Source organism: Limanda limanda, chromosome 22 (genome assembly GCF_963576545.1).
Source record: "Limanda limanda chromosome 22, fLimLim1.1, whole genome shotgun sequence".
Classification (NCBI taxonomy): Eukaryota; Metazoa; Chordata; class Actinopteri; order Pleuronectiformes; family Pleuronectidae; genus Limanda; species Limanda limanda.
The window spans coordinates 17,651,799-17,678,984 of record NC_083657.1 but is presented as its reverse complement, the minus strand read 5'-3'; the positions used below and the strand labels follow the sequence as shown (position 1 = coordinate 17,678,984).

The following is a 27,186-nucleotide window of genomic DNA, read 5'->3' as shown; positions in this document are numbered from 1 at the left end:
TCTCCTGCGGATCCAGCCTCACAATCCTTGATCTGATGTTGATTTCATTCTACATGTTTGCAGCATTTTTTGGACTTGATGGTGTGCATTCGGGTTAAACCTTACCTACTTTCATAGAGCCGATTAACCACAAAGTTATTCCCAAAGTTACATTTTTAGACAGTCACCTCGCTTTTAAGTACAGGCCCCTGGTGTGGAAATATTTTCATGTTTAATGACAAAACACAAAATTCTCCATTACATGCATTCATGGGCAGTTTCAAACCATTCCCAAAAATAAAATTAACAGGCAAGTGTACGGACAACCAAATATTGAACTGCATGAAGAGGAATGTAATAACAGTAGGAGTCTGACCCCCAGCAGCTCTGCTTAGAGCTACACAACCTGCGACCACCAGCTGACTGGCAATCATAAAGCCAGTGGGCCTACACAGAAACAATAGAAAACACTACCTTACATCTGCTTAGCAAGAATAACATCTTTGCATCAAGGTCAAAAGTTTGTCCACCAGACGCAACGGGGCTCCAATTTCCAGTGGTGCTTTCAAGTTTTGAAAATGTCTCTTTGTATCTTAAAATTTGGTGAGAAGAGTAACTCTAGAATTAAAGTTTAGCTTGGTTCTTTGCCTACTCAGTCTTCTTTTTCGTCTCTGTCTTGTGTTCTGGGGAACTGTTCCAGTAGTAAAGAACCTGCAGAGTGATGATGCCGTTACAGGTGGAGGATATAACATAGGTGAGGGCCATCAGTGAGTCTCCAGTTTCCTGTGAGAAGACAATATGGATCAAAACATGTGGACACGAGCTGATAACATAGTAAATGTATTTTCTAACACACTAATGATCCTCCTGATACTGAGCCATGAGGTAGCACCTGGAAGTAGCTCAAATAAGATGCGAGATACTAAGCATTTTCTCCGGAGGTGGTGTATGAGTGAACGCAAATGTCTTAAGGCTGATATATGCTACTCCTATTTGACCGACACGGACTGACACGGACAGAGGAACGCCCTCTCCAAGCACCTCAGAGAGCTCATCGTGTACCTCTGATTTTCGAACTATCCGTGGGCATTTCGGAGATGCATATATAAACCCCACCCTTGAAGGTATTCAAGGTGAGTTTCAACCATGGGAAAGACAAAGGAGCTTCCACAAAAGCTGAGAGAGGAGATTAGTTCATCACACCTGAAGGGCCTTGGGTAGAAGAAGATTTCCCAAAAATGTATATTCCAAGAGACACCATTGGGAGCATTATAAGGAAGTTTAAAACTTCCTTATAATGACACCATCTCCACACCATCTCCATATTATGACACCATCCCCAAGGTCAAGCCTGATGGTGGGTCATTGATGATGTTGGGCTGTTTTTCTGCGGCAGGAACTGGCAATCTTGATAGTGTACCTGGCATCATTGATTCTTAGAAATACCAGGCCATTTTAAGGAGGAATGTGATGCCTTCTGTTGACAAATTTAACCTTGGTGATCATTGGACTTCCCAGAAAGACAATGATCCAAAGCCCCCCTCCAAGTCAAGCAAAGCTTTGTTGAGAAAAAGATCCTGGAACATCCTGGAGTGGCATTCACAGTCACCAGATTTAAATCTGATTGAAAATCTTTGGTGGGATTTAAAGAAGGCAGTTGCAGCACGGAAGCCATCAAACATCACTGAGCTAGAGGCTTTTGCACGTGAAAAATGGGCAAAGATTCTGATTGAGAAGTGTAAGAAGCTTGTCCGCACTTACTTAAAATGTTTGTTAGAAGTTATAAAAGCTAGAGTATGCGCCACAAAGTACTGAATAATACTGCACATGCACATGTGTTAAAAGCGTTACATTTTTCATTTGAACTTTTGAGGGGGTTGAATATTTCTGATTGCAACTGTATAAAGACGTCATGAGGTAGGCTTCTCTAAGCTCGTCTTCCGTTGCGCCAGTTACTGTTCTGTTCTGGCGGTGAATTGTTTTCAGCACCCACAGCCTTCGGAGAACCATAAATGAAAAAGAGTCCGTGGGATCCGTGCGTCCCCCCACGCGCAATGGAGTCGGAGTAGCATATTTCCGCCTTTAATGAGAGCCTCCTGATTTTCTGTGTACTTTCTTCACCTGGCCCCCTCGGTCTCTGTATCTTTTTGTCATTGGAATATGTCATTTTAATCGAAATATATGACCTTAACAAAATATTGTTAACACACAAGCGAAGCCTCCTTCCAATTAGAGTAATGTACCCAGACGGCTGTAGCAGTAAGACGAGTAGGCACGGCCCGTCTACAAAGTGCAATGCCAAAAACACATATTGCAAAAATATTCATAGGTTCACTGCTGTGTATTATTAATATAAGTACTAATATAAAAAATACTCAAAACTATGTGACAGTATTTTTTGTCCGAAGTTAGGGTTGTAGCCTAACCAGGAAGAAACCATTTATGTCTGAATTGTATGTGGAGACCCTACACTGCAGACCCTCTTACCTGTAAGGAGGTGAAGATGCGGGCGAGTGATCCAGCAAACAGCAGGAAGACAGAGACAGCAGACAGCTGGCCAGTGTGTCCATTACTGTAGTTAGTGGCTACCTGGATCAGCTGACACACACACACACACACACACACACACACACACACACACACACACACACACACACACACACACACACACACACACACACACACACACACACACACACACACACACACACACACACACACACACACACACACACACACACACACACACACACACACACACACACGGTAAATGCACTGCATATATTTAACACTTAGACTACTCACACCCACATTTAACCATTCACACATATTCATGCAGCCCTTTTCTATCAGAAATCACATTCACCAGTGGTATCTTGCCCAATGAGATTTCGCCATGCAGACTGTTTGCACATGACCGTAACACATCTGTCTGTCTCGGGAGAAGGATCCCTCACTTTGGACTCTCCCTTCGGTTTCTGTGTTTTTTTGGAAGTTTTTCCTAACCCTGGTCTAGCAGGCGGACAGAGGATGTCACACCTTGTACAGATTGTTAAACCCAAAGAGCTAAATTGTGAACACATTTCTTCATGGGTTGCTGTATCATGGAAGCCATGCAGCAATAGCTTCTAGCAGTGGCTGTTTGTACATAAGACAACTATCAGGGGTTTATACTAATGAAAGTGTCGGACTATCACAGGAAAGACTCCAGCACAGTGTGTTTGAGAGGTATTGAGAATAAAAGGGTGTACATGTTTATGCACTTCCATCAGATTGGCACAGTTGTTTAAAACATCATGTGACATGCTCCTACATTCTAATCTGAACCTAATAGACAAATAAACAACCTCATTCATTCTCAAACATCTCAATAGTTCTAAACACAAGGAGAAGCATTGACAAATTGAACAGTGAACAACACAATTATTCAAGAAATCGTAAACAAAACAACTCTGCCATTTAGTCTGTTTCTTGACATAAAATTCAACAGTTGCGGCCAAAACTGTGAGGTCTTCGCAACAGCGCAGACGATAACAACTTTATGGAGGATAGTTCGAGCACGCGAGAGGGAGAGACAGAGAGAGCATGAGGTTAACAGCTCTTCATGGAATCAATGGAGAAAAACACAAACTTAGATATCTCTTATGTTATTATGAAAAGTACAAATGTTTATGTTGCATTGTGAATTTGTGGCAGGACAAATTACAATATGGTAGGCCACCACAGTCTGGTTAATTAATGGGAAACACTGTAGATGTATTAAACGGGTGCCGTCATTGCCTACCCTGCCAATGATGATGGCTGGCATGTTGAAAGCCTGCATGATGGTCACCACTGACATGGGGGTGACTCCAGAGAGCAGGGGGAGCAGAAGGGCAAAATACATTACCAGGAACAGGAGACCTGGAAGAGAAGAAACTTGTTTAGACTGAATGTGGCTTATTTGGCTGACTATATCAGGTGATATGCATTTGTTATGTACTGTAAATTACAAACATAAAGCAAATGTTTACTGCACACAGGTTACCTGGAGGCAAAATGTTCAATGCACTGATGTGTGTCACACTAAAATTCTATTTTATTTGTATAGCACCAAATCAGAATATACATTATCTCAAGGCACCTTACATAGAAGGTTAATACTTAAAAAACAGTCCCTACAATGAGGAAGCACTTTGTTAATGACGATTTAATTGAATGGTTAAATTGTATACGACACCATTCTTTACAGACGACTGTAAAAACAGATAGATGCTAAAGATACTAAGGTCCAAAACAGTGCCTGCGTTTTGAGTGGTGGTGTGCAATGCTTTCATTTATGTGGGTTAGAGCAGCCATTACTCTGGCAAACATATGTGTGTGGAGAATTGTGTATATTTATTTTAATCTGTGAGATGTACTTTTATTTGGAGCCCCATTAGCTTCATCATTTTAAAGAAAATATATGCAAGGTTTTCAGTTATTTTTGCCCTGAACTCTTTTTATTAGTTATGTCTCCTGATTAAATTGGCCCCAATCCCGATAGGAGTCCTTAAGAATAGAAATAAAGCACTGACAAATAAAATTGTGTTGTTCATTGGATTATACAAAGAAAAAGAAAATGTAACGTAAATATTGTCTTCGCCTTACTATATTTACAATTCAACTAGCATTGCTGGAAATCTCAATAATATTTGTGATGTCATCAGAATGGTTCGCCAATTTGTCTCGGTTGTTGTTGGCTTGTTCACCACTAGGAGTTGTAGGTAAAAATCTAAGTGAATAAAGAATAAAGCAAAGGACACAGTAACATATTTTGAGGGGTCCTTTTTTTATGCCCTTTAGGGCTCAGGAGTGCTACAGAACAAAAGAGAGCAGTAGACTTGTCAATGTTTATGTTCTTCCTTTGAAAAAAACAAAGTGCTTCATCACTAGCCAGCAGCTGTGAAACACTGCAGTCCATCTGTGGAACAGTGTTAATTTTGGCAGCTATTTTTGATTTAGTCTTAGTCATTAGACGAAAATGCATATTAGTTTTAGTCACATTTAGTCACTTTATCCTTCTTAGTTTTAGTCTAGTTTTCGTCGACGAAAACTCAGAACATTTTAGTCTAGTTTTAGTCACATTTAATAGCCACATTTAACTCCTTATCTTCCCTTCTCAGGTCCAGGGACCCCCTGTGTTGTGTCTACAACTGCGTACTGGGCGGCTGTGGCTGAGGGGTAGAGTGGTCGTCCTCCAACCTGAAGGTCGGCGGTTCGATCCCCAGTTTGAACCATCTGCATGCTGAAGTGTCCTTGGGCAAGATGCTGAACCCTCAATAGCCCCCCATAGAATAACAAAGTGCTGCAAGTAGATGCACTGTATGAATGTGTGTGTGAATGGGTGAATGTGAAACTGTACTATAAAGCGCTTTGAGTGGTCATCATCAGACTAGAAAAGCACTATATAAATACAAATCCATTTACCATTTTACTTGTCTAGCTTTCTGTACTTAAGGCCGGCGCATGATTCTGCGTTTTCACGGGCCCGGAGACGCAACAGCCCTTCCGGGCCCCTCACGGCCCTTTTTACGTCCTTACGTGCGTTGGCCAATTTTTCAAACTAGACGGCAAAGCCCCGCAAGCGTCACCCGCCCGCAAGGGCTGTGATTGGTCTGCTAACTACATCATTTCCGGAGTCGCATTTCCGGTTCATGCCCGGAAACCACGGAAGATTTAGAAGAACGAATATGGACCAAATAGAAGTGAACTTGGCAGAAGAGATCCGACACTATGACCACTAGTATAACCCGTCACTAACCGGCGGATTTTTCCGCCAGAAAAAGGCTCTGATGAGCCGCCGTGGCGATGTAAATAAATCGCTCTTCTTCGTGCAACACAGGAAGAAGAGCCGACTTCGACAAAAAACATTACTGCGCCTAGTGTTCTGGCGGGGAATTGCATGGCAACACGCGCAACGGTTGGAAAATCATGAATGAGAACGAGTCCTGCATTACAGCTGCGTGCCTGCGGGCACCTGACAACGCAGAAGCATGCTCCGGCCTGGTTAGGTTAGGTTGTCCATTAGATATCCCTCCTATAGGTCTATAGCAGGGGTCGGCAACCTTTACTATCAAAAGAGCCCCCTCTTCCCCCAATAAAATTTGTCTGGAGCCGCAAAACATATTTGATAACAAAGCTGATAACATTTTATATAAAGTTATACTATACTAATCTGTAGATTATTGCATTTATGAAATTATAGAACAACAATAAAGAAAACTGTTGACATTTTATTTATTTTTACCTGTTACAACAAAGGGAAACACCAAATGTTTATGAAGAGGAGAAGAAAATACACAGGCAAGTGTAGGCCTACTTTGAAATAAATTAAACGCAGAACTATGTAGGGTTATTTGAGTCATCCCCATATTTGTGGGAAATGTATGAAATAAGAAGTACCCTATTTTGAAATAAATAAAAACATAAAGCTGCAGCCTATATATTTTAGTTGGCGAAATGTGAAAACAAAAAGTGAAAGCAGATCAGACTGGAGGCGGACTGTGAAACTGCAGCTTGGTACAAACCAACTGCAGCCTCTGCTCTGATCAAGAAGCTGCGGCGCTGATCTCAGAGCAACTGAGACCAGAGAGAAACTCTGTGTTTTCACTGTTTCCATAGTTAAGAAGCAGCCGGTCAGTCAGTGACCGGCCTGCTTCACGTGAACGAGCTCTGATCTGTGTCTCTCTGAGCGAGTGCGCGGGGCGGGGGGCGGAGCCGCGGGACCGGAGCGCTATCTGGGAGCACACACACACACGCACACACACACAGACACACACACACTCGCCGCTCCGGGTACTTCATGACGGCCTGATACGATTATGTTTTTAAAAATTGTTGTGACTTAGTCAACCGCCAACATTTTCGTTTCGTCTCGTCTCGTTAACGAAAATTAAAATAGATTTCGTCATAGTTTTTATTTTCAAAGATCCGTTTTCGCTTCTCACAGAATTGCTTCAGACTATGGCAGTTCTGTGGCACGCGCACACAGTTCACGCTCACGTACAATACAGGCCGAGAGACAGGAACACAGACTAGAGAGTGACAGAGAAGTTCTCAGGTGCTAGAGAACTGCTTCTTGTGAAGGCCCACAGCTGCAGCTAAAGCTATGAGATATGGTTGCCTGCGTGGACAGTGAAAGCTTAAATCAACTCTCACCAGTGGGGGAGACTGAGCAAACACATGGCAAATAGCACTGCATAGAGATCTACAGGGAATTAACCGAGCAAAACTGATCATGGGCTGAACTTTTGTTTATTAATTTGTGTGATTTGTGTGACCTGGAAGTCACTGTTACTGTCATTACATGAACATACTTCCATCCTGGTAAAGGTTTTGCTACGAGTTTGAGCATGTTTGCACTTTACAATACAGTTTTGTTGCCATTCACCCATTCAAACAGTGCACATCACTTTTTTGTGGTAATTTGGAGTTCACAGTGTCTTGCCCAAGGACAGATCAGCATGCAAATGGGGAAGACCGGGGTCGAACCGCCGATCTTCTGGACCAGGGGTTCTCAAACTTTTGCAAGCTGGGCCCCCCCAAAGCTGGTTAGGGGTAGTTGGGGCCCCCCCCCGCCGCCGTCAACGGACGGACGGACGGACGGACGGACGGACGGACGGACGGACGGACGGACGGACAGACAGACAGACAGACAGACAGACAGACAGACAGACAGACAGACAGACAGACAGACAGACAGACAGACAGACAGACAGACAGACAGACAGACAGACAATTGTTATTGTTAGGCCCATACAGACAATTATTATTACTATTTTACTATTTATTATTATTATTGTTAACAGCCGTGTGATTGTGTTTGTATGTGTGGCTGTGAGCGACTTGCACATGAATAATGAATAAGGCTGTGCTAGGCAATGGTTCCTAACAAAACGAACAGTACAAAATGTAGACAGGGACAGCACAGAATAGTATTCAAGTGCTGGTGTTTTATTTGTTGCAACACAGTGAATGATTGAAGATGTAAAGGTAGGTGTTAGGGAGAAAAGGGCTAGCTGCAGTTGGAAGAAGTTAGCTAGCTAGAAGGCTAGCTCTTGGGGCTACGAGCTTTCTAAAAAGACTGTGGAGCAAATTACTCCTTAGATTAGGCTACGAATAGGCCTACTGCAAGTGCAGGAAGGTATAACTAAGCAAGGAGTGAGTCTTTTTTTAATATATATATTTTTTTTCTCCGTCTGTGACATTGCGCCCCCCCTGGAGAGTGTTCGCGCCCCCCACTTTGAGAACCACTGTTCTGGAGGAACACTCTAGCCCCTCAGTGATAGCCACCCAATAATACACAAAACTTACTCAATACGAGTGCAAGGGATAAGAGTATGATTTAGTTACTTGGCTCTGGGTGTCTGTTATCGATATCGAGAATGGCTAGGGTGGCTATGTTAATGACAACTTTGGGTACATTGGCAAGGTCATCGAAAGTCAGATTCAGGAATACAATTTGAAAATATTATATTGTGCTATCAGTTTGAAACATTCAAACATATTCATTATTTTATTCACAGGGCTATACTAACACTTTCAAGAGGGTCCACTGATTAAATTAAAGCTAAATCCAATTTCCTCTTCACTTTTTGAAATACGTTGTCATCTTTAACTGTGATTTAAATTGGTATTGTAATTGTACTTGATAATATGGGTCATTGTTGAAATACTAACCCCACAGCTCCTCAGTAATTAAATAGTGATATGAGCATCGGTGTTGTTGGAGTGTGCAGATAGTGTTACCTTTACTGGTTCTTCCTCCGTAGTGCAGAATAAGGAAGCCAATAGTGACGGTCTGCAGCGTGAGGAACAGGGCCTCACCCCAGGCGCTGAGGTAACATTGAGCAAATGTTGATCAGTTAGTTACTCACAATAATAAACGAAAAGAGGAAAAACTTGTCTGACTCAACATACAGTGCAATTATTAAGTGATGGCACGACTGTAGACATCATAGTGCTCCATGTACATAAAATATTAGATAATTTATAGTTCATTTGAAAATATCCCCACCTGAAAGGGAACTTGTTGGCGATACTGTAGGCCATTGTTCCTGTGATGGCCAGCAGCTCTAACAGCACAGACTTGAAGCTCAGCCCCTCAGCACTCTTTACTCCCATCAACTTTAAGATCTGTGGCAGTTTCACTGTGGACGAATGTTAATGTTGACTAAATTGGAATCAAATTCAAGAAATCAGGTGAAAGAGAGGCAGAGTTGATGTGTTTTACCCAGCACTGATCCCAGGATGATCCCGATCCCCAGGCCTTTGCTCAATACAATCTTCAGACATGGTACTGGCACAAAACATACAAAGAGGCAGATTAGCCACATTGTCATACATTCCATCAGACTTTGCACACAGAGTGTATTTGTGTGATTAAGACAAAAACATGACACAGAGGAATAAAATGAATCAGATATTATTAACACATATTACTGGCTTGTGAGATTAGTATCTTGTTGGCTTGGCTCTTTATAGGGAATTTGTTGATGGACTTTCTTTTATTTTGCTGATTAATCTAGGATGGCATTTTCAAATATGGCTGGGATAGCTGATCTCTGCTGTGAGTTTATATGATTACACTGCTGATCCAAGTGCACTGGCAATAAATGTGTTGTCTTGCCATGCTTATCTTGCTAAAGCATGTTGACAGGTGGAGCTGGGGATCAAACCACTTTAACTATACTTGATGACTAACCTGTCCGACCGAGAGGCCTCTAGCCCACACCAGAACATCTGGACCTTTGTGAGACCTGTGGAGTGTCTCACTAAGCAGGCTTATCAATTAAACTAGGCTTATTTCAATATGAAGAGCTAGTTTTAAGGTATGTTATAAAGTAGGATTAAGTCTGAGCAGGGTTATTGTAGACACCATCAGACTAATTTCAATGCTTAACTTAAATTGAATCATATTTAAATTGCAGTGATTGAAATTGTGTGATTGAAATCTCACATCTTCTCATTCAAATGTATCCAAACAGTATTCCAGCCATTATATGGTAAAAAAAAACATCCAGTGCTTTACACTGCAGTTTTTGCCAATTCCATAAAATGTTGGGCTTCAGTATCATGCCCAAGGACTCTTCAGAATAAGGAATAAGGAATAAGACTGTAATTGACCTGCTGACCCCCTGGTTACCGCTGTACACCCTAAGCCCTATCATATGTGCTTTTAAATACAATGATTTCAAATAAATTTAAATAAAGTTATTGTCTTTTAGTGGTAATTATGATACAAATATTGTTCTCTTAGTTGGTTTGTCAAAGTTTTTTCATTGTAGGTTCATATTATAGATGTGTATCCATCTAACGTTTGCTGTCCATCACTTTGACTGAGTATGAGCTCTCTGAGGACTTACAACATGCTCAGCAAAGGTCTCCTTTTCCTTGTTTGCTGCAGTGATCTTGTTAAAAGTGCAGTCTGCAGAACTTAGTGACATCTAGTGGTAAAGTTGCATACTGCAAACAACTGCATATTCCTCTCCTTTCCCATCCATTTCCAAATGTGTAGGAAAATCTACCATGGCCTTCATACAATTTCCTCCACCTAGGAGATTGGGCCACACTCAACAATATCTTTCAAATAAGTTTTTTCTTTAATGTCTTTTGAAGAAAGTTCCAGTTGTTGTCAGATGTGTTCGTAAACTGCAGAATTGTTTGCATCTGTGTTTTTAGATTGATGCTGTCTTCATTAGTTGAAAACACCTGCCAGTTATACCTAATTTGCATAGGTCAACGCCCCACCCATGCCCATAAAATGGCATGAGACTGCAGTGTGGCGTGTACGCACAGAAATTGAAAAGAATATGCATAAGTCAAGAATGCCGAAACAAAAATCTAAAGACAGTCGAGCACTGGACTCAAAACCCCCAAAACTATTTTGTATTATCAGCAGTGGATATAAAATAGACAAATTAATAATGTTGATTGGGATGCAGTTACCGGTTCAGTAAACGCTGTACTGGGAGAAAGTTGCACAGTTGGAGAAAAATAATTGTTGGATCCAAAATCTAAAGTCAAAAGGGACATAGTAACATAAACTCTGTGCAGTTTACATTAACTGCATTGGACTCGGGTCGGTTATGGACAGAAAAACACAGAATTTCTGTCAGGTTTGGGTCAGGCTCGATTAGTTTTCGCTCTGGCTTGGACAGGTTCAGGCGAGTAGAATGTGGCACAGCTGAACATTTATCTGTACACAGACCTGAGTGCTGTGTGGTGCATTTGCATCTTCTGGGCTGACTCCCGTCTCAGAATCAGGAAGTAAACTATTTTTCAGAATTACTAGGCCACAATTGGACGGAAAAATGTAAGAAGAGACTGAGGTCCTTCGGACTGTGCAGGACACTAGTAAGGACTTATCATGACAGTGTGGTGGCTTCTGCATTGTCCTTCACTACTGTCTTCTGGGGGGGGGGGGGCACTGAGACGGGCGGGATAAGACTAAATAAACTGGTTAAGAGGGCCATCTCAGTCTCAGACTGCTCTGTGTACTTTACTGAGAAAGTGGGGGAGAGGAGGATGGTAGCGAAGCTTAAATCCATCATGGGAAATACCTTTCATTCCCTATGTGACACTGTGAGGGCCCTGAGCAGCTCTTTCAGCAGCAGACTGCTGCAACCGCAGGGACTCCTACTTATCATGACTTATGGTTAATGGATTTGTATTTATATAGCGCTTTTCAAGTCTGATGATGACCACTCAAAGCGCTTTACAGTACAGTTTCACATTCACCCATTCACACACACAATCATACAGTGCATCTACTTGCAGCACTTTGTTATTCTATGGGGGGCTATTGAGGGTTCAGCATCTTGCCAAAGGACACTACGGCATGTAGATGGTTCAGACTGGGGATCGAACCGCCGACCTTCAGGTTGGAGGACGACCACTCTACCCCTCATATTTCATTTAATTAAATTCCACACATTGATGTCGTCCTGCACATTACTTGTATAACTTATATACACCTGCATACCTTTTTATATTCATATTATCTATATTATGTATATTGTGAATTTATACCCACATATTTAGATACATCTTTTTAGAGTTTTATTTTATGAAACCACAAATACCAAGAAAAAAATTAAGAATGGCTTATCAGCTATTAAATCACATTTGAGCCCAAAATTAAACTAATTAAAAGAACAACTGGGCAAAATGACTACGCCATACAAATCAGACCAACCCGGAAGAACAAGCAGGTTACCTACATACTGTAAATCGTCTGGCTTAGCATTAGCTTAAGCTTACTGAGGATTCATCAGTGTTCATCTTACCGTCCAAAAAGTTGAAACTGAGGAAAAACTCGTCATAGCATGATTCTGGCATAAAATATGTCAACAGAAGCCCCTTCAGGGGTTCCATAAACGATGACCCTCGGTCCAACACTGCTTCACTCGCCATCGTCAACAATATAGTGACGTTGTATTCCTTCTTTTTCAGGTTTTATCACGGTGGCAACCGGGAGTTTAAAGTGCATTACCGCCACCTATCGTGTTGGAGTGGAAGGACAGAGAAGTCCAAACCAGTATTTATCTCTGATTTTCGGTGAGGAAACTTTAATATATTGTAATACTGAATTATACACAGTTTGGTGTTTTTGTTGATGAACAGATTGATTGAGGAAGCTGCTTCTCATGAGGAATATCCACCATTCAGTTGTTTAATTTCAGCTTTGTTTCTTAAACACTTCCTCTTTGAATTTCAGTCACATCTGACAAAATTGATCTTTTTTTGCCTCCAAAACATGATTTAAATTCACAATGTTCAGGAAACATGCAGATGGTTGCTCTGAGCACAAACAAATAACAGATGAAGTGAGTCCAACTGTTTTTATCCACTTTTAACTTTAATATTTGGTATGTACACCCTTTGCAGCAATCACAGCAGCACATCTCTTTGGCATGGTACTCCGTGCCTCACCAGAATGTTGTGGTATACTTTCTTATCCATTGTGCCATCAATTTTCACTAAGCTACCTGTTCCTGAGGCTGAAATGGAACCCCACACCATGATACTACCCCCTCCAGGTTTAACTGTTGGCAAGAGACACTCATGTTAATATCTTTCCCCCATCCTCCGTCGAACATACACAGAAAGTTTCTTTTTTCTACCTCTCCCCTTTCGGTTCTGGTGTAAATTGGTGGCATCATGGCGGTCTAAAGTTTACTTTACAGTACTTGGACTGCATCTCAAGTCTGTTTTTTTGTAAGGAATATGACCTAAATCTCCTTTTGATGGCTCTACTCTATGGTTTATAGAGCATAATTTATGACTTTGTAGATATTTCATTCGTGTAATGGGTATTTTAATGGCCAATTCAACAAAAACAACTGAAATCTCTTAAATATGCCAAGTGTTCTAATAATTTTGGCCACCACTGTATATTAAATAACATTTAACATAAAGCGGTTTTGCACTTCATTTAAATTTTATTTGTATAGCACCCAACCACAGCATAAGTTGTCTCAAAGCTTTCTGTATACTGTAGTAAGGTAGGGATCTTACAAAATTAACAGAGACTTAATATGAATTTAACTGCTCTCTCAAAATAAAATATTGGACTGCATTTAGACATAGCTTTTCTAGTCTGAACCAAGAAATAAACTATACTGAGAAACAGACATCATATAGGTCGGCCGAGAAGAACAACTGCAGCTGGTGACAGAAACAATGACCTGCAAGGAAGATTTCCCAAAACCAAGATCCATAGATCAAGGGGACAGTTATCAACCCTGAGTTATAAACGGTTTGCTGATGTCGGTGGGTCACAGGCTTGATCCAGTCATTACAAGAAAAGGCTATTACACCAAGTGTAACATATCATCTACTTGAACTTAAACACCATCTGTTTAAGATTGGAAAGTGTTGATTTTAAGTTTCTTCTTATTGAGTATTAGGAAAATCTAGTCAGATTCTAAACAAGCTGTAGTGCTCCACATTGCCCAAAACCGTGTCCAAATTGAGAGAGCAGAAACAGAAAAAAAGTTCCATAACATATTGGTATGAAAATAAATGAACTGGTAGATAAATATGCAAAATTCAAGGGAAGATAATTGTAAAATATAGCAATGCATAAATCAAAACTATAATCAAGTCAGAAAAATGAATGGCATTGAGAGGAACTGTGAGCGAACTATTCAAAGAAAGACAGTAGAAAGGAAAGCATATCAACAAGCGAGACAGGTAGATAAATATGCAATAAAAAGGAATCAGATTGCTCTAACTTTTAGGGAGAATTCTAACACCAGCGTTTTAAGGAAAATTGAATGATTTAATACTATATTGAGTCACACTCCGACCCAGAAGGTGGTGGTAATGCGTGTAAAAGCGGATTGCCAACCGCAAAAAAACAAAAACAGAAGAACAACATGACGTGGCCGAGAGCAGCAGGTCATCATACACAGTCCGATACTGTAGGTGGCAGTATGCGTCTGAGAATCGGTATAACAGGATAAATTATACCGTTCATAAAATAGACAAGCACCCAACTGGACTCTGCGATTACAGCTACACTCATGTATTGATAGAGTGTAACAAATACAATGAACAAATAAGGGAATTAATATCAGGATCAAAAGGCGAAAAGCAAAATATCACATTAGAAATCGTGTTAGGAAATCCATCAAAGAATACACATCAACTTCTAATGAACTACTTAAAAGAAACAGGACGATTGAAGAAAATAATTTAATTTTAGTTTAGTGGAGTTTGCTGCCAATCTACTGTTGCACCCTCGTCCAAAAGGTGGCGATAATGCGCATATACGCTTGTTTGCCAACCGCTAATAAACACCAGAAGAAAGAGATGGCAACATGCACCGTGATGGTTTGAATAAAGTCATGGATGTTGCTGTCATGAGCTCGTCCGGCTCAGCTCCTCTTGAGGACTCAGCGGACATGTCGGGGACAGGCAGTGTCCTGGCGTCTGTCTCTGACCGGTATCAAACCATCCCGCTGCCGGAGTCTCACGCACACTTTCCCGGACAGCCATACTCCGTGTCCGTGCTGAAAGTGGGATACTGTCTTCCTCAGCCCGACGGAACATTCAGAGCCGACGGGACCATCACCCTCATAACAGGACCCAAGATCATTCTGGTGGACACGGGAGGACCATGGGACCGGGACTTTCTCCTCGTGTCGCTGAAAGAGAGGGGTCTTGAACCGGGAGACATTAACTTGGTTGTAGGGACTCACGGCCATTCAGACCACATTGGAAATCTGGGACTTTTTCCAACAGCTCTAACGATTGTAGGATATGACATCAGCGAGGGGGACACGTACCGTCCCAACAGACTGGCAGAGGGACTTGCTTACACTGTTGATGAACATGTGAGTGTCACGTCCTCACACAAAATTTAGCTCTAAAGGTAAACGTATCTGAAAAGTCAAAGTAGTCAGCGATTGGTTATTCTTAAAGTGCCCTTAAACGAATGAGAGCTTAAAGGGAGTTCAACCTGAAAAAGCTTTTTCTGCAGGCTACCTTAAAAAATAATGGCTGGAAAATGTTCATTATCCCAAGAAGTGAACCTGTATGTTCGCTTAGAGAGCAAGACTAGCTGTCAGATCCGAGACTCAAATTAGGTGTTCAGGTCAAACTGCAGCAGTGAAGAAATAACAGCTTTTAGATCAGACATTTCCCAATGTTACTGTGTGTTTGAGGCTGATTAAAGAATATTCTGTGTTTGACAATCTCAGGTTGTGAATCAGTTAAAGACCACAGAGAAACAGGGTGATGTTTACATTCAAACGATGAAACGGTGACCACAGGCAGCGCATTTTAGCAGAAGAAGGCATCTCAATAATGATAACCTAAGTTGTGCTGTAATAATAAAAAAATATTTATTGGGTGAGTGAGGGTCCAAAGTATTATTGTTATTAATAATATAATGATTATTTCTCCAAAAATAAATAATGATGATTAGACCTTGTTTAGGTTGCTCACCCACAAGTACCATGCAGTTGTCAACACAGGTAATATCACCACCCACATAAACATGCATACTTATCACACTCATACTGAAGATGTATAACCTTGGACACAATGCTGGTGAGTCTGGCCATTGCTTGCTCCATTGATTTTTAACAGTAAGACCGAAATCTCAATTCCTTGTTGAAAGCCATGATTCCCAAAATGACTGGGTCATCTTATTTCACATTTTGTGGTTGGGCAGGCTCTCTAAATATCCAAATATATCTGCATGGATGCAAATGAGTCCCTTTTTAAATGGTCTCCAGTGGGCTCTGTGTGTGTGTGTGTGTGACAGTGCAGCTATGTTTACTACAGTGATTTCATACAAAAATTACATGAAAACTGAAGTTGAACTTGGTGATACAGTGCTGGAAAATATTAATCAGGCTGACTGTGGTAATCTGAGCAGAAGAGATAAAAAAGGGTGAGAGAGCGCAGAGCCAGGAGGGGCTGAGTGAATCTATGTGCATGTGAACTAAGAAGACTTTTTGTTACTTTTGGTTAGTTATGAAGCTGTAGCAGGTCAGAGGACTTCAGCTGTGTAGATCTACATGTAGATGATAAGTATTTGTGTTGTGATGTAATCTGAACTGTACAGCTATAAACATAAACGTATGGATAGCATGTTGACGTGAGTGGATTGAGGTGATTTGCAGGTTCATAAAGAAACAAACATGGCAAAGCCCCTGCGCACACACTCACTCCAACTACAACTGACAGGAGTAACGCTACATAAAGGAAAAGAGAAGACAAAGTAAAACTATAGTCAGACTGATGGAGCTTAGAGGCTGTTGTGCTGGTTTACCCTCAGGCTCTGACAGTGTCTGTCTCTTCTCTCCTTTTCTCTCTGACAGATATATGTAGTTCCAAGTCCAGGCCACACAGGACAAGATGTCAGCGTTCAGGTGAAGGGAACCTCATCAGGCACTGTGCTTGTTGCAGGGGATTTATTTGAGTGCTGCTCAGACGGGGACAGCTGGCGGGATCTGAGTCTGAACACTGCAGTACAGGAGGTCAGCCGTCAAAGGGCGTTACGCACTGCTGACGTCATCATACCGGGACATGGACCCCCATTCAGAGTCCTCAGGAACCAATGAACCAACCCTAAGGACCTCAGTTTGGAATTATATAAGAAAGTGACATGATTAACATTAGGTGGAGTTATACAACTGAAATTGAACTGCTAGACATAGGCACTCAGACCTGTGTGAACAAACATGTTGACAGCTGTAAATAACAGGTGTGCATGCACCAAAGATACTTTAAGGCAAATTTGAGATCCAATCACAGGGACGTGTGTCGCCAGTCGCCACATTCTTTTATCTGTGTAAACCCTGACCATCTACAGTTTTATTAAGAGCCCAAAGCTTTTACACCTAATTTTTTCCCATACATTATTTTATTTGTGCCCACCGACACAATATTGACACTGAATGATATATTGATTTTCAGTTTTTGTTACTATTTCAAATGAATAAAACCTTATGTCATGGTAAAGTTGTGTGCATTTTCCAAAGCCCCTCCTTAGCCTGTTCTCTCTCTTTCTCTCTGACAAACACACACTTGCACGCACGCAAACGCACACACACATACACAAAGCTGTAAAAAGTAATACACAGAGGTCAAAGATAATAATACATCCTTTGGGGTGCCAAGGATCACTTGTCCATGATATTCTACTTCGTCATGTCTACTTGTTAAGACTACCTGGCCATGGCTGATGAGGTGCTTGGGGTACAAATAGAGGATGTAGTAAATATGAATAATAAATAGCAAATATGGATGAGCTCTTCATCGTGATCATCAGGGGAGGATTCAAATCAAAATGCTCTGGTAAGCCTCACGCAGTCTCTCTCTTTAGAGATTAATGACACAACATTAGCCATGAAAAAGGAATGACCCTGACTGACTTTAACATAAAACCTTCTGATTTGGAGTCAGTCAGCCTAGACACAAATTAAACAAACTAGCGCCCACTCTATCTGGGTAAGTTTAACAGAGAGTCAATTATCTCCATTACACAACTGACTCACTGTTTACTAAACAATATTTATACACCTGTGGTCTGTCCCATACAACTATTTCTGGTAATTTCTTTTAGTTATCATGGTAAATGTGCTCATTTTTAGTTAGACAAGTTAGCTATTTACATTAAAACATACATTTCTGAAGTTTTCAGAAACAAGACTGTTATGAATCATATAAAGGCATTTAATTATTGTATAAGAAAGTAATTATATCCGAGTCATTTTTTCTAATGACTCTGACTCAATTCACGATACTTAAAATAATCAAACCTTCTCTCTTTTGGAGCACTGTAAGAGCTCCCTAATAATATAATAACATAAAAAATGGTCATTAATGTTAACTTATTTAATTGTTTTCTGCTGATTTACAATTTGCATCATTACATTTGACCTGGAACCTGTGTCTAAAACGGAATTTTCTTGTGAAATAAACATTTCCCCTTTGATTGAAACACAAATGTAAAAAAAGACAGAGATATATTTTCACAATAGCTTGTCTACAGGAAGTCCAAAAAAAAAGGCAGACATGTATGGACCAACAAGTCACAGGAGATGTCGAGATGTGTTCAACTTCCTGTGCTGAGTTTCACACGGCAAGAGTTTGACTATATGCTGAGGTGACAACCACACAGTCTTTTTTCCCCTGGATCTTCACCTAATTTCAGCGAGCAAAAGGTACAGTCAACCTATCTCCTCCTTTCTACATTTCCTCTAAAATGTACTAATGCATTGCTTTTGTATTTCAGTTTTATAATAAGTACAAATTTGTGAAACAGGAAATAGATACATACTACTGATGGGAAATTAAACCATCAGTGTGTATACAGTAAGTGCATGAGCACAGTATGTTTACACCTCAAAATGGGTAGAAATTTATATTCAGAGAGCAGATTATATGGGTCATATGGGTTGCCTATAAATAAAATAAAATATTTTCTACACATTAAAACCAACTATTTGAAGAAAGGACATTTTTCTGAAGCAGAAAATTTTTTGAGTGCATCAGTAACACAAACAAAACAAGTTCTGCTTTGAGCAGGAAAAGCACTTTACTCGGAGAGAAGAGACCTTGTTCCTCTTTAACAACTGTGAATGTAGTTTTAAATAGTATATTAGACTATACTGAACAAACAATATACATTAAATTAATACATGTTTATATGAATCTCTTCAAATTTAATGAATGTAATGGGAAATTATTACATATCATGACACAACAAGCAATTATCAATTCTGGATGTTTAATTCAAACCGTCTGCGGACGGTTTACAAAGGTCAAGTCACGACAACAGACTTGACCTCAATGGCACAGAGCTCAAACATCACGGTGACAGATGTGAGGGCAATGGCAATGAGCTCTCAAAAGTACACTCCATTTATACAATCAGATCCCTCCTCTCCACAGTAAAATACATTTGTCCAATCAGCTTCTCTCCATGTCGTTACAGGAAGACCAGACATTGGTCTCTGGCGGTCTCTTTGAAGTTTGAACAAGATGCTAAACGCATCTTGTTCCAGACCCTTTGAGTTTCTCAGAGATCTCCTGTCTCTGCAGGTCACACCTATTAGCCTTTGAAGCTCCCTGCTGCAGAAGACTTAATTGGCCCCTGTTGAGAAACCTTTTGTTCACACTAGACTGAGAAGGCCACGTCTTAAGGCCTTCAAGAGCATTATGCATAGTGTTAACTTGAGCTAAACTCTGACTATGAGTCTTAAACACAGAAATACATCTTTCAGTAAACTTCTTTCTATATAAATGTAATCTGTTACATTTGAACATGTCTAAATACAAAATTCCCATCACAATTCCTCCCTTTTTATCCATCTGGGATCAACATCTTTATAACATCTCATCATTTAGATTGGGAATTTTCCAGGATATGTGAATTAAAGAAGTAACACTAGTCTTAGTGCAACAACAATACAACAGAGTTACACAATTGAAAATGATCAGTTTCTACAAACTTCAATAACGTATTTTACAATTATTAACATGATGATCATCATATTATCAAAATGTTCACTGTATTGGTGCCACACTTCGTCCTGATCGTGTGTCGAACACCTCCTTGTTGAAGAACATCTTGTTTCAGAGACATCTTGTACGCTCTGACTTTGATGATCAGAAATTTGATGTTGTTCCTGCCAAGCATTCGTGAGCAGGGAAACCATCTCTTTTCCCTTGAATGCTTCTTAGTCGTATAATCATGTGTTGCTGATCTCCTGTTGGTGCGGTTGTGTTCAGCGTGTAGCTCTTCAAATGTGTTGAATCTTCTCGCAACACCTAAAAATGAAGACTGAAGCTCACACACTGGCACAAAGCACTTCCCGTCCTGTAGATCCACCCCTGGCTCTGGAAATCCTCCTGCGTTGGCCCTCATCTCCAGGTTGACCTCTGCGACCTTCCTGTCATCTGTGTTGAGAGGCATTTGGCTTGCACTCGTTCCATCGACGTCGTCTTCTTCTTCCATCCGCACGTCCTTAAGCACAATCCAGTCTCCTGGTTTCAGGTCACGCAGTCCTCTCTCCATGGATTTAGATAGAATCTCCTCGTCTGCCTGTGGATTTTAAAGAGTACAGGAAACAGTTTAAAACAATATCTACCAGTTTGTTTTTCAATGTGTTTTTCAATGTGTTTGTTATGTTTGTTTTTTACTTCCTTCTCTCTCCACTATCCCATCCCTGGCGGGATGTGGCATGATGTTGCCTTGTGTTAATACTCATACTCACCAGTATCCATAAAGCTATGCTTATGAATATGTTACCCTTGTCAGCGGACATCCTTTTGAAATCTTCCATCATGGAATGAGTTCTCCGAACAGTATCTGTTTCACCGCTGGAGAATCCTGTTTAGATGTTGGGGAAACACTTCTGCTTGCATAGAAATCATGTCATAAAACAAAACAGTATTTATTTATTTCCCTAACCTACTTTATTTAACTTAATCTTTATTAAACCTCTCTATAAATGATTAAACCGTTTGTTTTGAGGTGGATGTCAATCTTGTAGAATCTGGATGTCCTTATTTTATTTGTAACTCAAATTACCTAACTCCGTTAAAAAAGTTTTATTGAATATTATTTAGAGTGTTTCTTGTGTACACCCAATAACCCAATTCATCTATATCCAGCATATGTTACTCCTCTCTCTTGACACACTGACTCCAGTCATGTGTCAATCCAACCTAATGAGAAAACATACACAGGTTGAACAAAATCATCCATATCCCACATCAAAAAGTCCATCGACCACCAAACAAAACACAGTCTATCAAGACTACTTAATTCCTAAACTAATAAACCCAAATCTGCATTCTTAAAAAAAATTAGTTTGATGTAGTCTTGCTAACCGCTCCTGTAACCCACATTAAATGTCAGTGTTAAGAATCATTCAAATGCCTTCCATGTCCTCTACAGACTGCATACTGTTTGCAACCAGTAACACAGTCAAGGCAAGACAATGGTGTGAAGTCAATCTCATGAATGTCTTCTTCAGCCCAAATCACATGCAGAACCCCCATGCAAACAAGCTATCAGTGTAAATCTTGACACTCTCGCCACTAGCATATTTGCATCTCTTTGGTTCATGCATGTAATGATGGGGACGGTTTTCCTTTGTTTCAAACAGAGTCGTAAAACCCCTCTGTCATTCGTTATCACACTGTGATGCTGAAAACCTGTCATCAAACACTTCAGTTTCACAGTAATCAGCTGTTAACCATTTAAATCTTAATTTGTTCTACTGATAAAGTTAAGAATTTCCTAGTTAAAAACTTTCTATTTGTAAATAGTAATGTCTATCATCCAAAACAATCCTGTATCATAGCTGAACCTCCTAGCTGTTGAAAAGTGAACGTTATTTTCTCCAGCAAATATCATTGTTACAGCATATGACACTAGTAAAGTCTTATTTCAAAGTATCACACATATCACATTATTCTGTTCTCTCAGAAGCTGCCATTGCTCTGAGACTTGCTTGAAACTTTGCATCTGTTGCTTTTCCCCTAAAGGAAAAAGTTTTTCTGTTTAAACAAAAGATTACTCATATTCCACAAGAAGATTTCAGATATTCTTTTCTATTGCGTCTGCTCTTCTGATCAGACCAAAATCATATATGTGTCCGTTTCACAAACATGATAGTACCTGTTATCAACTCAGAAAAATCAATAATGTTTACAACAAAACTAAAAATGTCATTCAATTACATCAAAGAAATACATTTTCATGCAGAAATGTGTTCAGAAACCCCAATGTGATTTAGCATGAAAGAAAATCGTTTGCGATTAACTTTAAACCTTCCTTTTAAAATCTTTTAATTTGATTAAATGTATTTTCTTTTCTTATAGCCAATGTATCTATCAAAAACTACTGAGACAACACAGTATTTACTATTCTAAATGCAACCAAACTTATTTTATCCTTAATTTACTTACTATATAACCTTTTAAACTAAATTTGTCTTACCAAGTGTTTAGATAAATCTAAGTAAATACCATTTGTGCTCTAATTTGATCTCTCCCCTTGCTCTTTGCAAGAGGATGTTAATTTAGAGGTGAGAAATTTGTCTCGGATCATCCATTGATACGCTTGTGTCAGATCCCCCTTTCTCGTTTAAATAAATGCAGATGTTATTCAACTCTGTCTTCCACTACTGCCCTGCTGTTTTAAAATTTAGCATCCTGTATTCTGTCTCTTATGTTGACTTCAGTCAACCAACACTCAAATGCTCTCCAGTCTGGCACAAATAGCTCCACATCTCTCCCTGTGTCTTGTTCCTCTTTGCTTCGTTCTTGTTCCACGAGCAATTTGATCTTAAGCTGCTTCAACTGATTTAAAGTTATGTTCCCTGTGTTTGGAAAATCATAGTTTTTTACCCACAAGCCAAACTGTGTAACACTATAATGACCATACTTCAGAACCATATCTTGAACTGTAGGAGAAGAAATCTGTGGTAAATTCATCTCTGTAATGGTTGTTTATCAATTTAAACTCTGATTTATTCAGTAGAATACGAATCTTTTGGGAATTTAAGTTCTACTGATATGGAAAAGACCCTAATGTTTCTGAGATTTTTTTTCCTAAAGCCAATTATTTCCTAATTCTTAAAACCGTCTATTTTCAAATTCGTTTTAAGATTGATCTGAATCTTTTTCTTTTTCTTTTGATATAAGCCTTTAAAACTTACACATATATCCCAAATATGATTGAAATTATACTCACCTTATTCCAGTGTTGAGAATTCCAAGAAATCCTCTCTCACTCACTCCTCTCTTTTCTTTTTCAGCTGTAATTCTCAGATTAGTCTCATCAAATCATGCATGTTACTTGTATCAAATCATCAACATTTGTGTAACGTTGATAGTAACCTTTCACCTTCAACCAATCTTAAAGAAAACACTTTTTAAAAGACAATGAGAAAAACCCCTTCAGTTATAATATTGCCACTGTAATCACCTCTTGTAATTACTAAGTTTTAATTTTAATTCCTCTAATACAATTCTAAAACTCTGCATGAATCAAATCGCCTTAGAGAAAACTTAATTTCACATTTCTCTTAAACAAGACACATGCAGGTATAAAATGTATGGGAATTTATCAGATTTTTCAACAGATAGCTATGCTGAGACGATACAGACCTGGCCTAGGTCTCTCTGTCACAGCTTTTCCTCCATTGCAAAATAATAATACTATGATATATTTATATTCTACTCTTCTGCTTGTTTACAATAACTATGAGCATGCCGCAGCGCCCAATATTAAAGTAATTTAGCATTAAACTCTTTCGCTAAACCCTGTTTAACATTTTGATCTTTTTTCGAAAAGAATCTTAACCTATTAAGCTTAATGAATCCTACACCGGTCTCTAAGACCTCCGCAATGCATACACGTCTGTAACTCACTTCCCTGAATGAGTGAATTTCTTTGGACCTTTTTCCTTAAAAGATCTAAAAACAAGAATTATACTTTACCAGAATGAAACTGCTTGCCTGTCCCAGTCGGTTCTTTAGCCCACCTCAGTGAGCACTCCGGATTCTCAGAACATCAGGCCCACTGAAATAATAAAGGTTTAGTTCCAAACGTACTGCCCCGGCGCAATTACCTACCCTCAGCACCGAGAGCCAGAGTCGCTCACGTGGATGTCACTGCCAACAACAGCCAAATGTAATGGGAAATTATTACATATCATGACACAACAAGCAATTATCAATTCTGGATGTTTAATTCAAACCGTCTGCGGACGGTTTACAAAGGTCAAGTCACGACAACAGACTTGACCTCAATGGCACAGAGCTCAAACATCACGGTGACAGATGTGAGGGCAATGGCAATGAGCTCTCAAAAGTACACTCCATTTATACAATCAGATCCCTCCTCTCCACAGTAAAATACATTTGTCCAATCAGCTTCTCTCCATGTCGTTACAGGAAGACCAGACATTGGTCTCTGGCGGTCTCTTTGAAGTTTGAACAAGATGCTAAACGCATCTTGTTCCAGACCCTTTGAGTTTCTCAGAGATCTCCTGTCTCTGCAGGTCACACCTATTAGCCTTTGAAGCTCCCTGCTGCAGAAGACTTAATTGGCCCCTGTTGAGAAACCTTTTGTTCACACTAGACTGAGAAGGCCACGTCTTAAGGCCTTCAAGAGCATTATGCATAGTGTTAACTTGAGCTAAACTCTGACTATGAGTCTTAAACACAGAAATACATCTTTCAGTAAACTTCTTTCTATATAAATGTAATCTGTTACATTTGAACATGTCTAAATACAAAATTCCCATCACATGAACAACAAATGTTATGTAGATGCAATACACGTCTCAAATACCGCTACAATGTGTGACCTTTGGAGGACCTTCGTGGTTAACTTGACTACGTAAGGAGATTAGGTTCAACCCGAGATTTCTTGCCATTGCTGGCTCCGCTGCAGCTCAACCCTGCTATGAGCAGTTTTTGTTTGTGGTTAAATCAGTGTTCATCTCTATAAGCATCTCTGTAAGCATCACGTTTTTCCTTTTTGTAGCATTTGTTTCTTTCCTTTAATGCAGGGCCTAAGACTTATATGCAGATATCTCTCTGATCTTTGCCTGTGCCTGCACTCTCTGTGAAATAAAATAAAATATTTGCATTAACAAAGGTCACATTGCTATATTAGGATTGGGTTCAAACATCTCAGAGATCATGGTTAATCAAATATGAAAAAAATGTTTTTAATTAATCTGAAGAAGAGTAATAGCGTGACATGTTGCTGTCTGGAAGGGTTGTGCCACAACCACTTTAGACCTACGCTCTTTTCCTACTAGATAAAACCCACCTGTTTTTGTACTGTCTGTGGGCTACATGCATGCTGGACATATTGTAGGCCTACTGAGAGAGTGCTGCACTTGAAGCCACAGAATATATTTTAAAAACATACATATTTCAACTGAAGCATCTCACATGGCAGCTCCAGCACTAACAGCTGAAAACACCTGTAGCTGATATGCGATGGATCCATTTTACCTGTCTGCAAGGTAGCTACAGAAGCTCACTATCGGTTATAATCTTCCTCATCAACCGGAGTCAGTCACACTTTTTATCAGGTTACCTGTATAGGGCTTTTTCTAACTCCTCTCTCTCTTTTCTGTTTCTCAGGTCATTATGTCCAACAACTCCACTGCATGTCACAATGACAGTACAGGCCAATACAGCATCCTCCCTGTGTGCATATACTCCTTCATTTCCATAGTGGGACTCATCTTTAATATCACAGCACTGGCTTTTTTTTTCAATCAAACCAAATCCAGGTCACAAACAATCGTCTACATGACCAACCTTGCCATAGCAGATACACTGCTCGTCCTCACATTGCCAATGAGGATCTATTATCATCTGGGTTTTACTGGTCCTCCTCAGTGGGTGTGTGATGGCCTTGGGTTGGTCCTGAAGGCCAATATGTATGGGAGCATCTTCCTCCTCACTTCCATTTGCTTTGACCGCTGCATGGCTGTCAGCTTTCCTATCTCATTGCATGTTCAGGAAGGGAGACGGAAAGCGCCCGTGGTTTGTCTCGGAATATGGATTCTCACCTTCGGAGCCAGCCTGCCCATCTACCTGTTCGGGCCTCCACCGGATTCCAATAACAAATGTTTTGATAACCTGCCTATCTATGCCATACAACTTAAGGTGGTTTTACCAACGCTGTTATTGGGGTTTGGCTTCCCATTAGTAATTATGCTGATCTGTTCCTGGGGGTTGTTCCGTTCTGTCCAACAAAGCACTGTGGCCCAGACCAAGCTAGTGGACAGCAGAAAAATCTACAGGATGATCGTTACCAGTCTCCTCATTTTCCTGATCAGTTTCCTCCCTTACCATGCCACCCTGGTTCTCCTGTCTCTTGATAGATATAAAGACTCATGCATTGTGCTGACTGCATACCGCTACAGCCTGATGGTGGCTTGTCTTAATACAGTACTAGATCCCATTGCATATTATTTCACCACAGATACATTCAGGCGGAGTGTTGATATAGGCGCTGTTCAGAGGATGTTCCCCTTGAATAGTCAAAGCTCTGATGTGAACGGCAGGAGCAGAGTTCCTAGAAATAGCTAAAGGACTGTTGCAGAACCAATCAGCATTATCATCCCAAAATCCTCAAAGCTGCTAATAAAAAAAGGTGATTTCAAATTCAGGATACAGTATGATTTTAAGATTATTTGGTTTTGGAGTGTGGATACCCGAGCAGCACTCTATTATGGGTTATGCATTATAATTATCAGTGACCCTCATCAAATATCTGAATGATTGCATGATATTATTGTACTAGACATAATTGGAATTTGTTTAATGCCTTCCACAATCCCTAACAGAAATACTGCTTTTGGCTCTGGGTTATAGAGGGGTTAATGTGTTATTTAATCTGTCACTGTGACAGACCAATGTGCCTGAATGTGTCATGTTGAGTTTTTGAGTTCATGTTACAATATCACACATATATGGAGGATCAAATTGTTTCATTGATCAGTTATCTCCCATTGAATAAACCAAGCACCTTGGTCTTTTATCGACAATCTTTGTTTGTCTCAAGTGGAAATGAAACACAGAACTGAGATTAACACAAATAGAAACGGACAATGTCTCTAAGCTAGCACTGCAAAGTTTAGGAAAATAGTCTTGGTAATCTATGCAACTAGGGTATTAAAC

The 27,186-nt window shown here is 40.1% G+C and overlaps 3 protein-coding genes across 3 annotated transcripts; 2 read left to right on the top strand and 1 right to left on the bottom strand.

Annotated features, from left to right (window-relative positions):
* Positions 1–192: 192 nt before the first annotated feature.
* mpdu1b (mannose-P-dolichol utilization defect 1b) lies at positions 193–12,433 on the bottom strand. The gene is made up of 7 exons (XM_061066280.1): positions 12,288–12,433; positions 9,233–9,298; positions 9,017–9,149; positions 8,749–8,834; positions 3,764–3,882; positions 2,467–2,577; positions 193–762 (listed from the first exon to the last, which is right to left on the bottom strand). The coding sequence occupies exons 1-7, from the start codon at positions 12,412–12,414 to the stop codon at positions 628–630; spliced, it is 777 nt and encodes a 258-aa protein (XP_060922263.1). The 5' UTR covers positions 12,415–12,433; the 3' UTR covers positions 193–627.
* Positions 12,434–14,824: 2,391 nt separating this feature from the next.
* On the top strand, positions 14,825–17,403 carry mblac1 (metallo-beta-lactamase domain containing 1). The gene is made up of 2 exons (XM_061066430.1): positions 14,825–15,341; positions 16,836–17,403. The coding sequence occupies exons 1-2, from the start codon at positions 14,826–14,828 to the stop codon at positions 17,076–17,078; spliced, it is 759 nt and encodes a 252-aa protein (XP_060922413.1). The 5' UTR covers position 14,825; the 3' UTR covers positions 17,079–17,403.
* A 1,253-nt stretch (positions 17,404–18,656) lies between these two features.
* On the top strand, positions 18,657–26,595 carry LOC132996139 (lysophosphatidic acid receptor 6-like). Its single transcript, XM_061066463.1, has 2 exons — positions 18,657–18,683; positions 25,639–26,595. The coding sequence occupies exon 2, from the start codon at positions 25,645–25,647 to the stop codon at positions 26,593–26,595; it is 951 nt and encodes a 316-aa protein (XP_060922446.1). The 5' UTR covers positions 18,657–18,683; positions 25,639–25,644.
* The last annotated feature ends 591 nt before the right edge of the window (positions 26,596–27,186 follow it).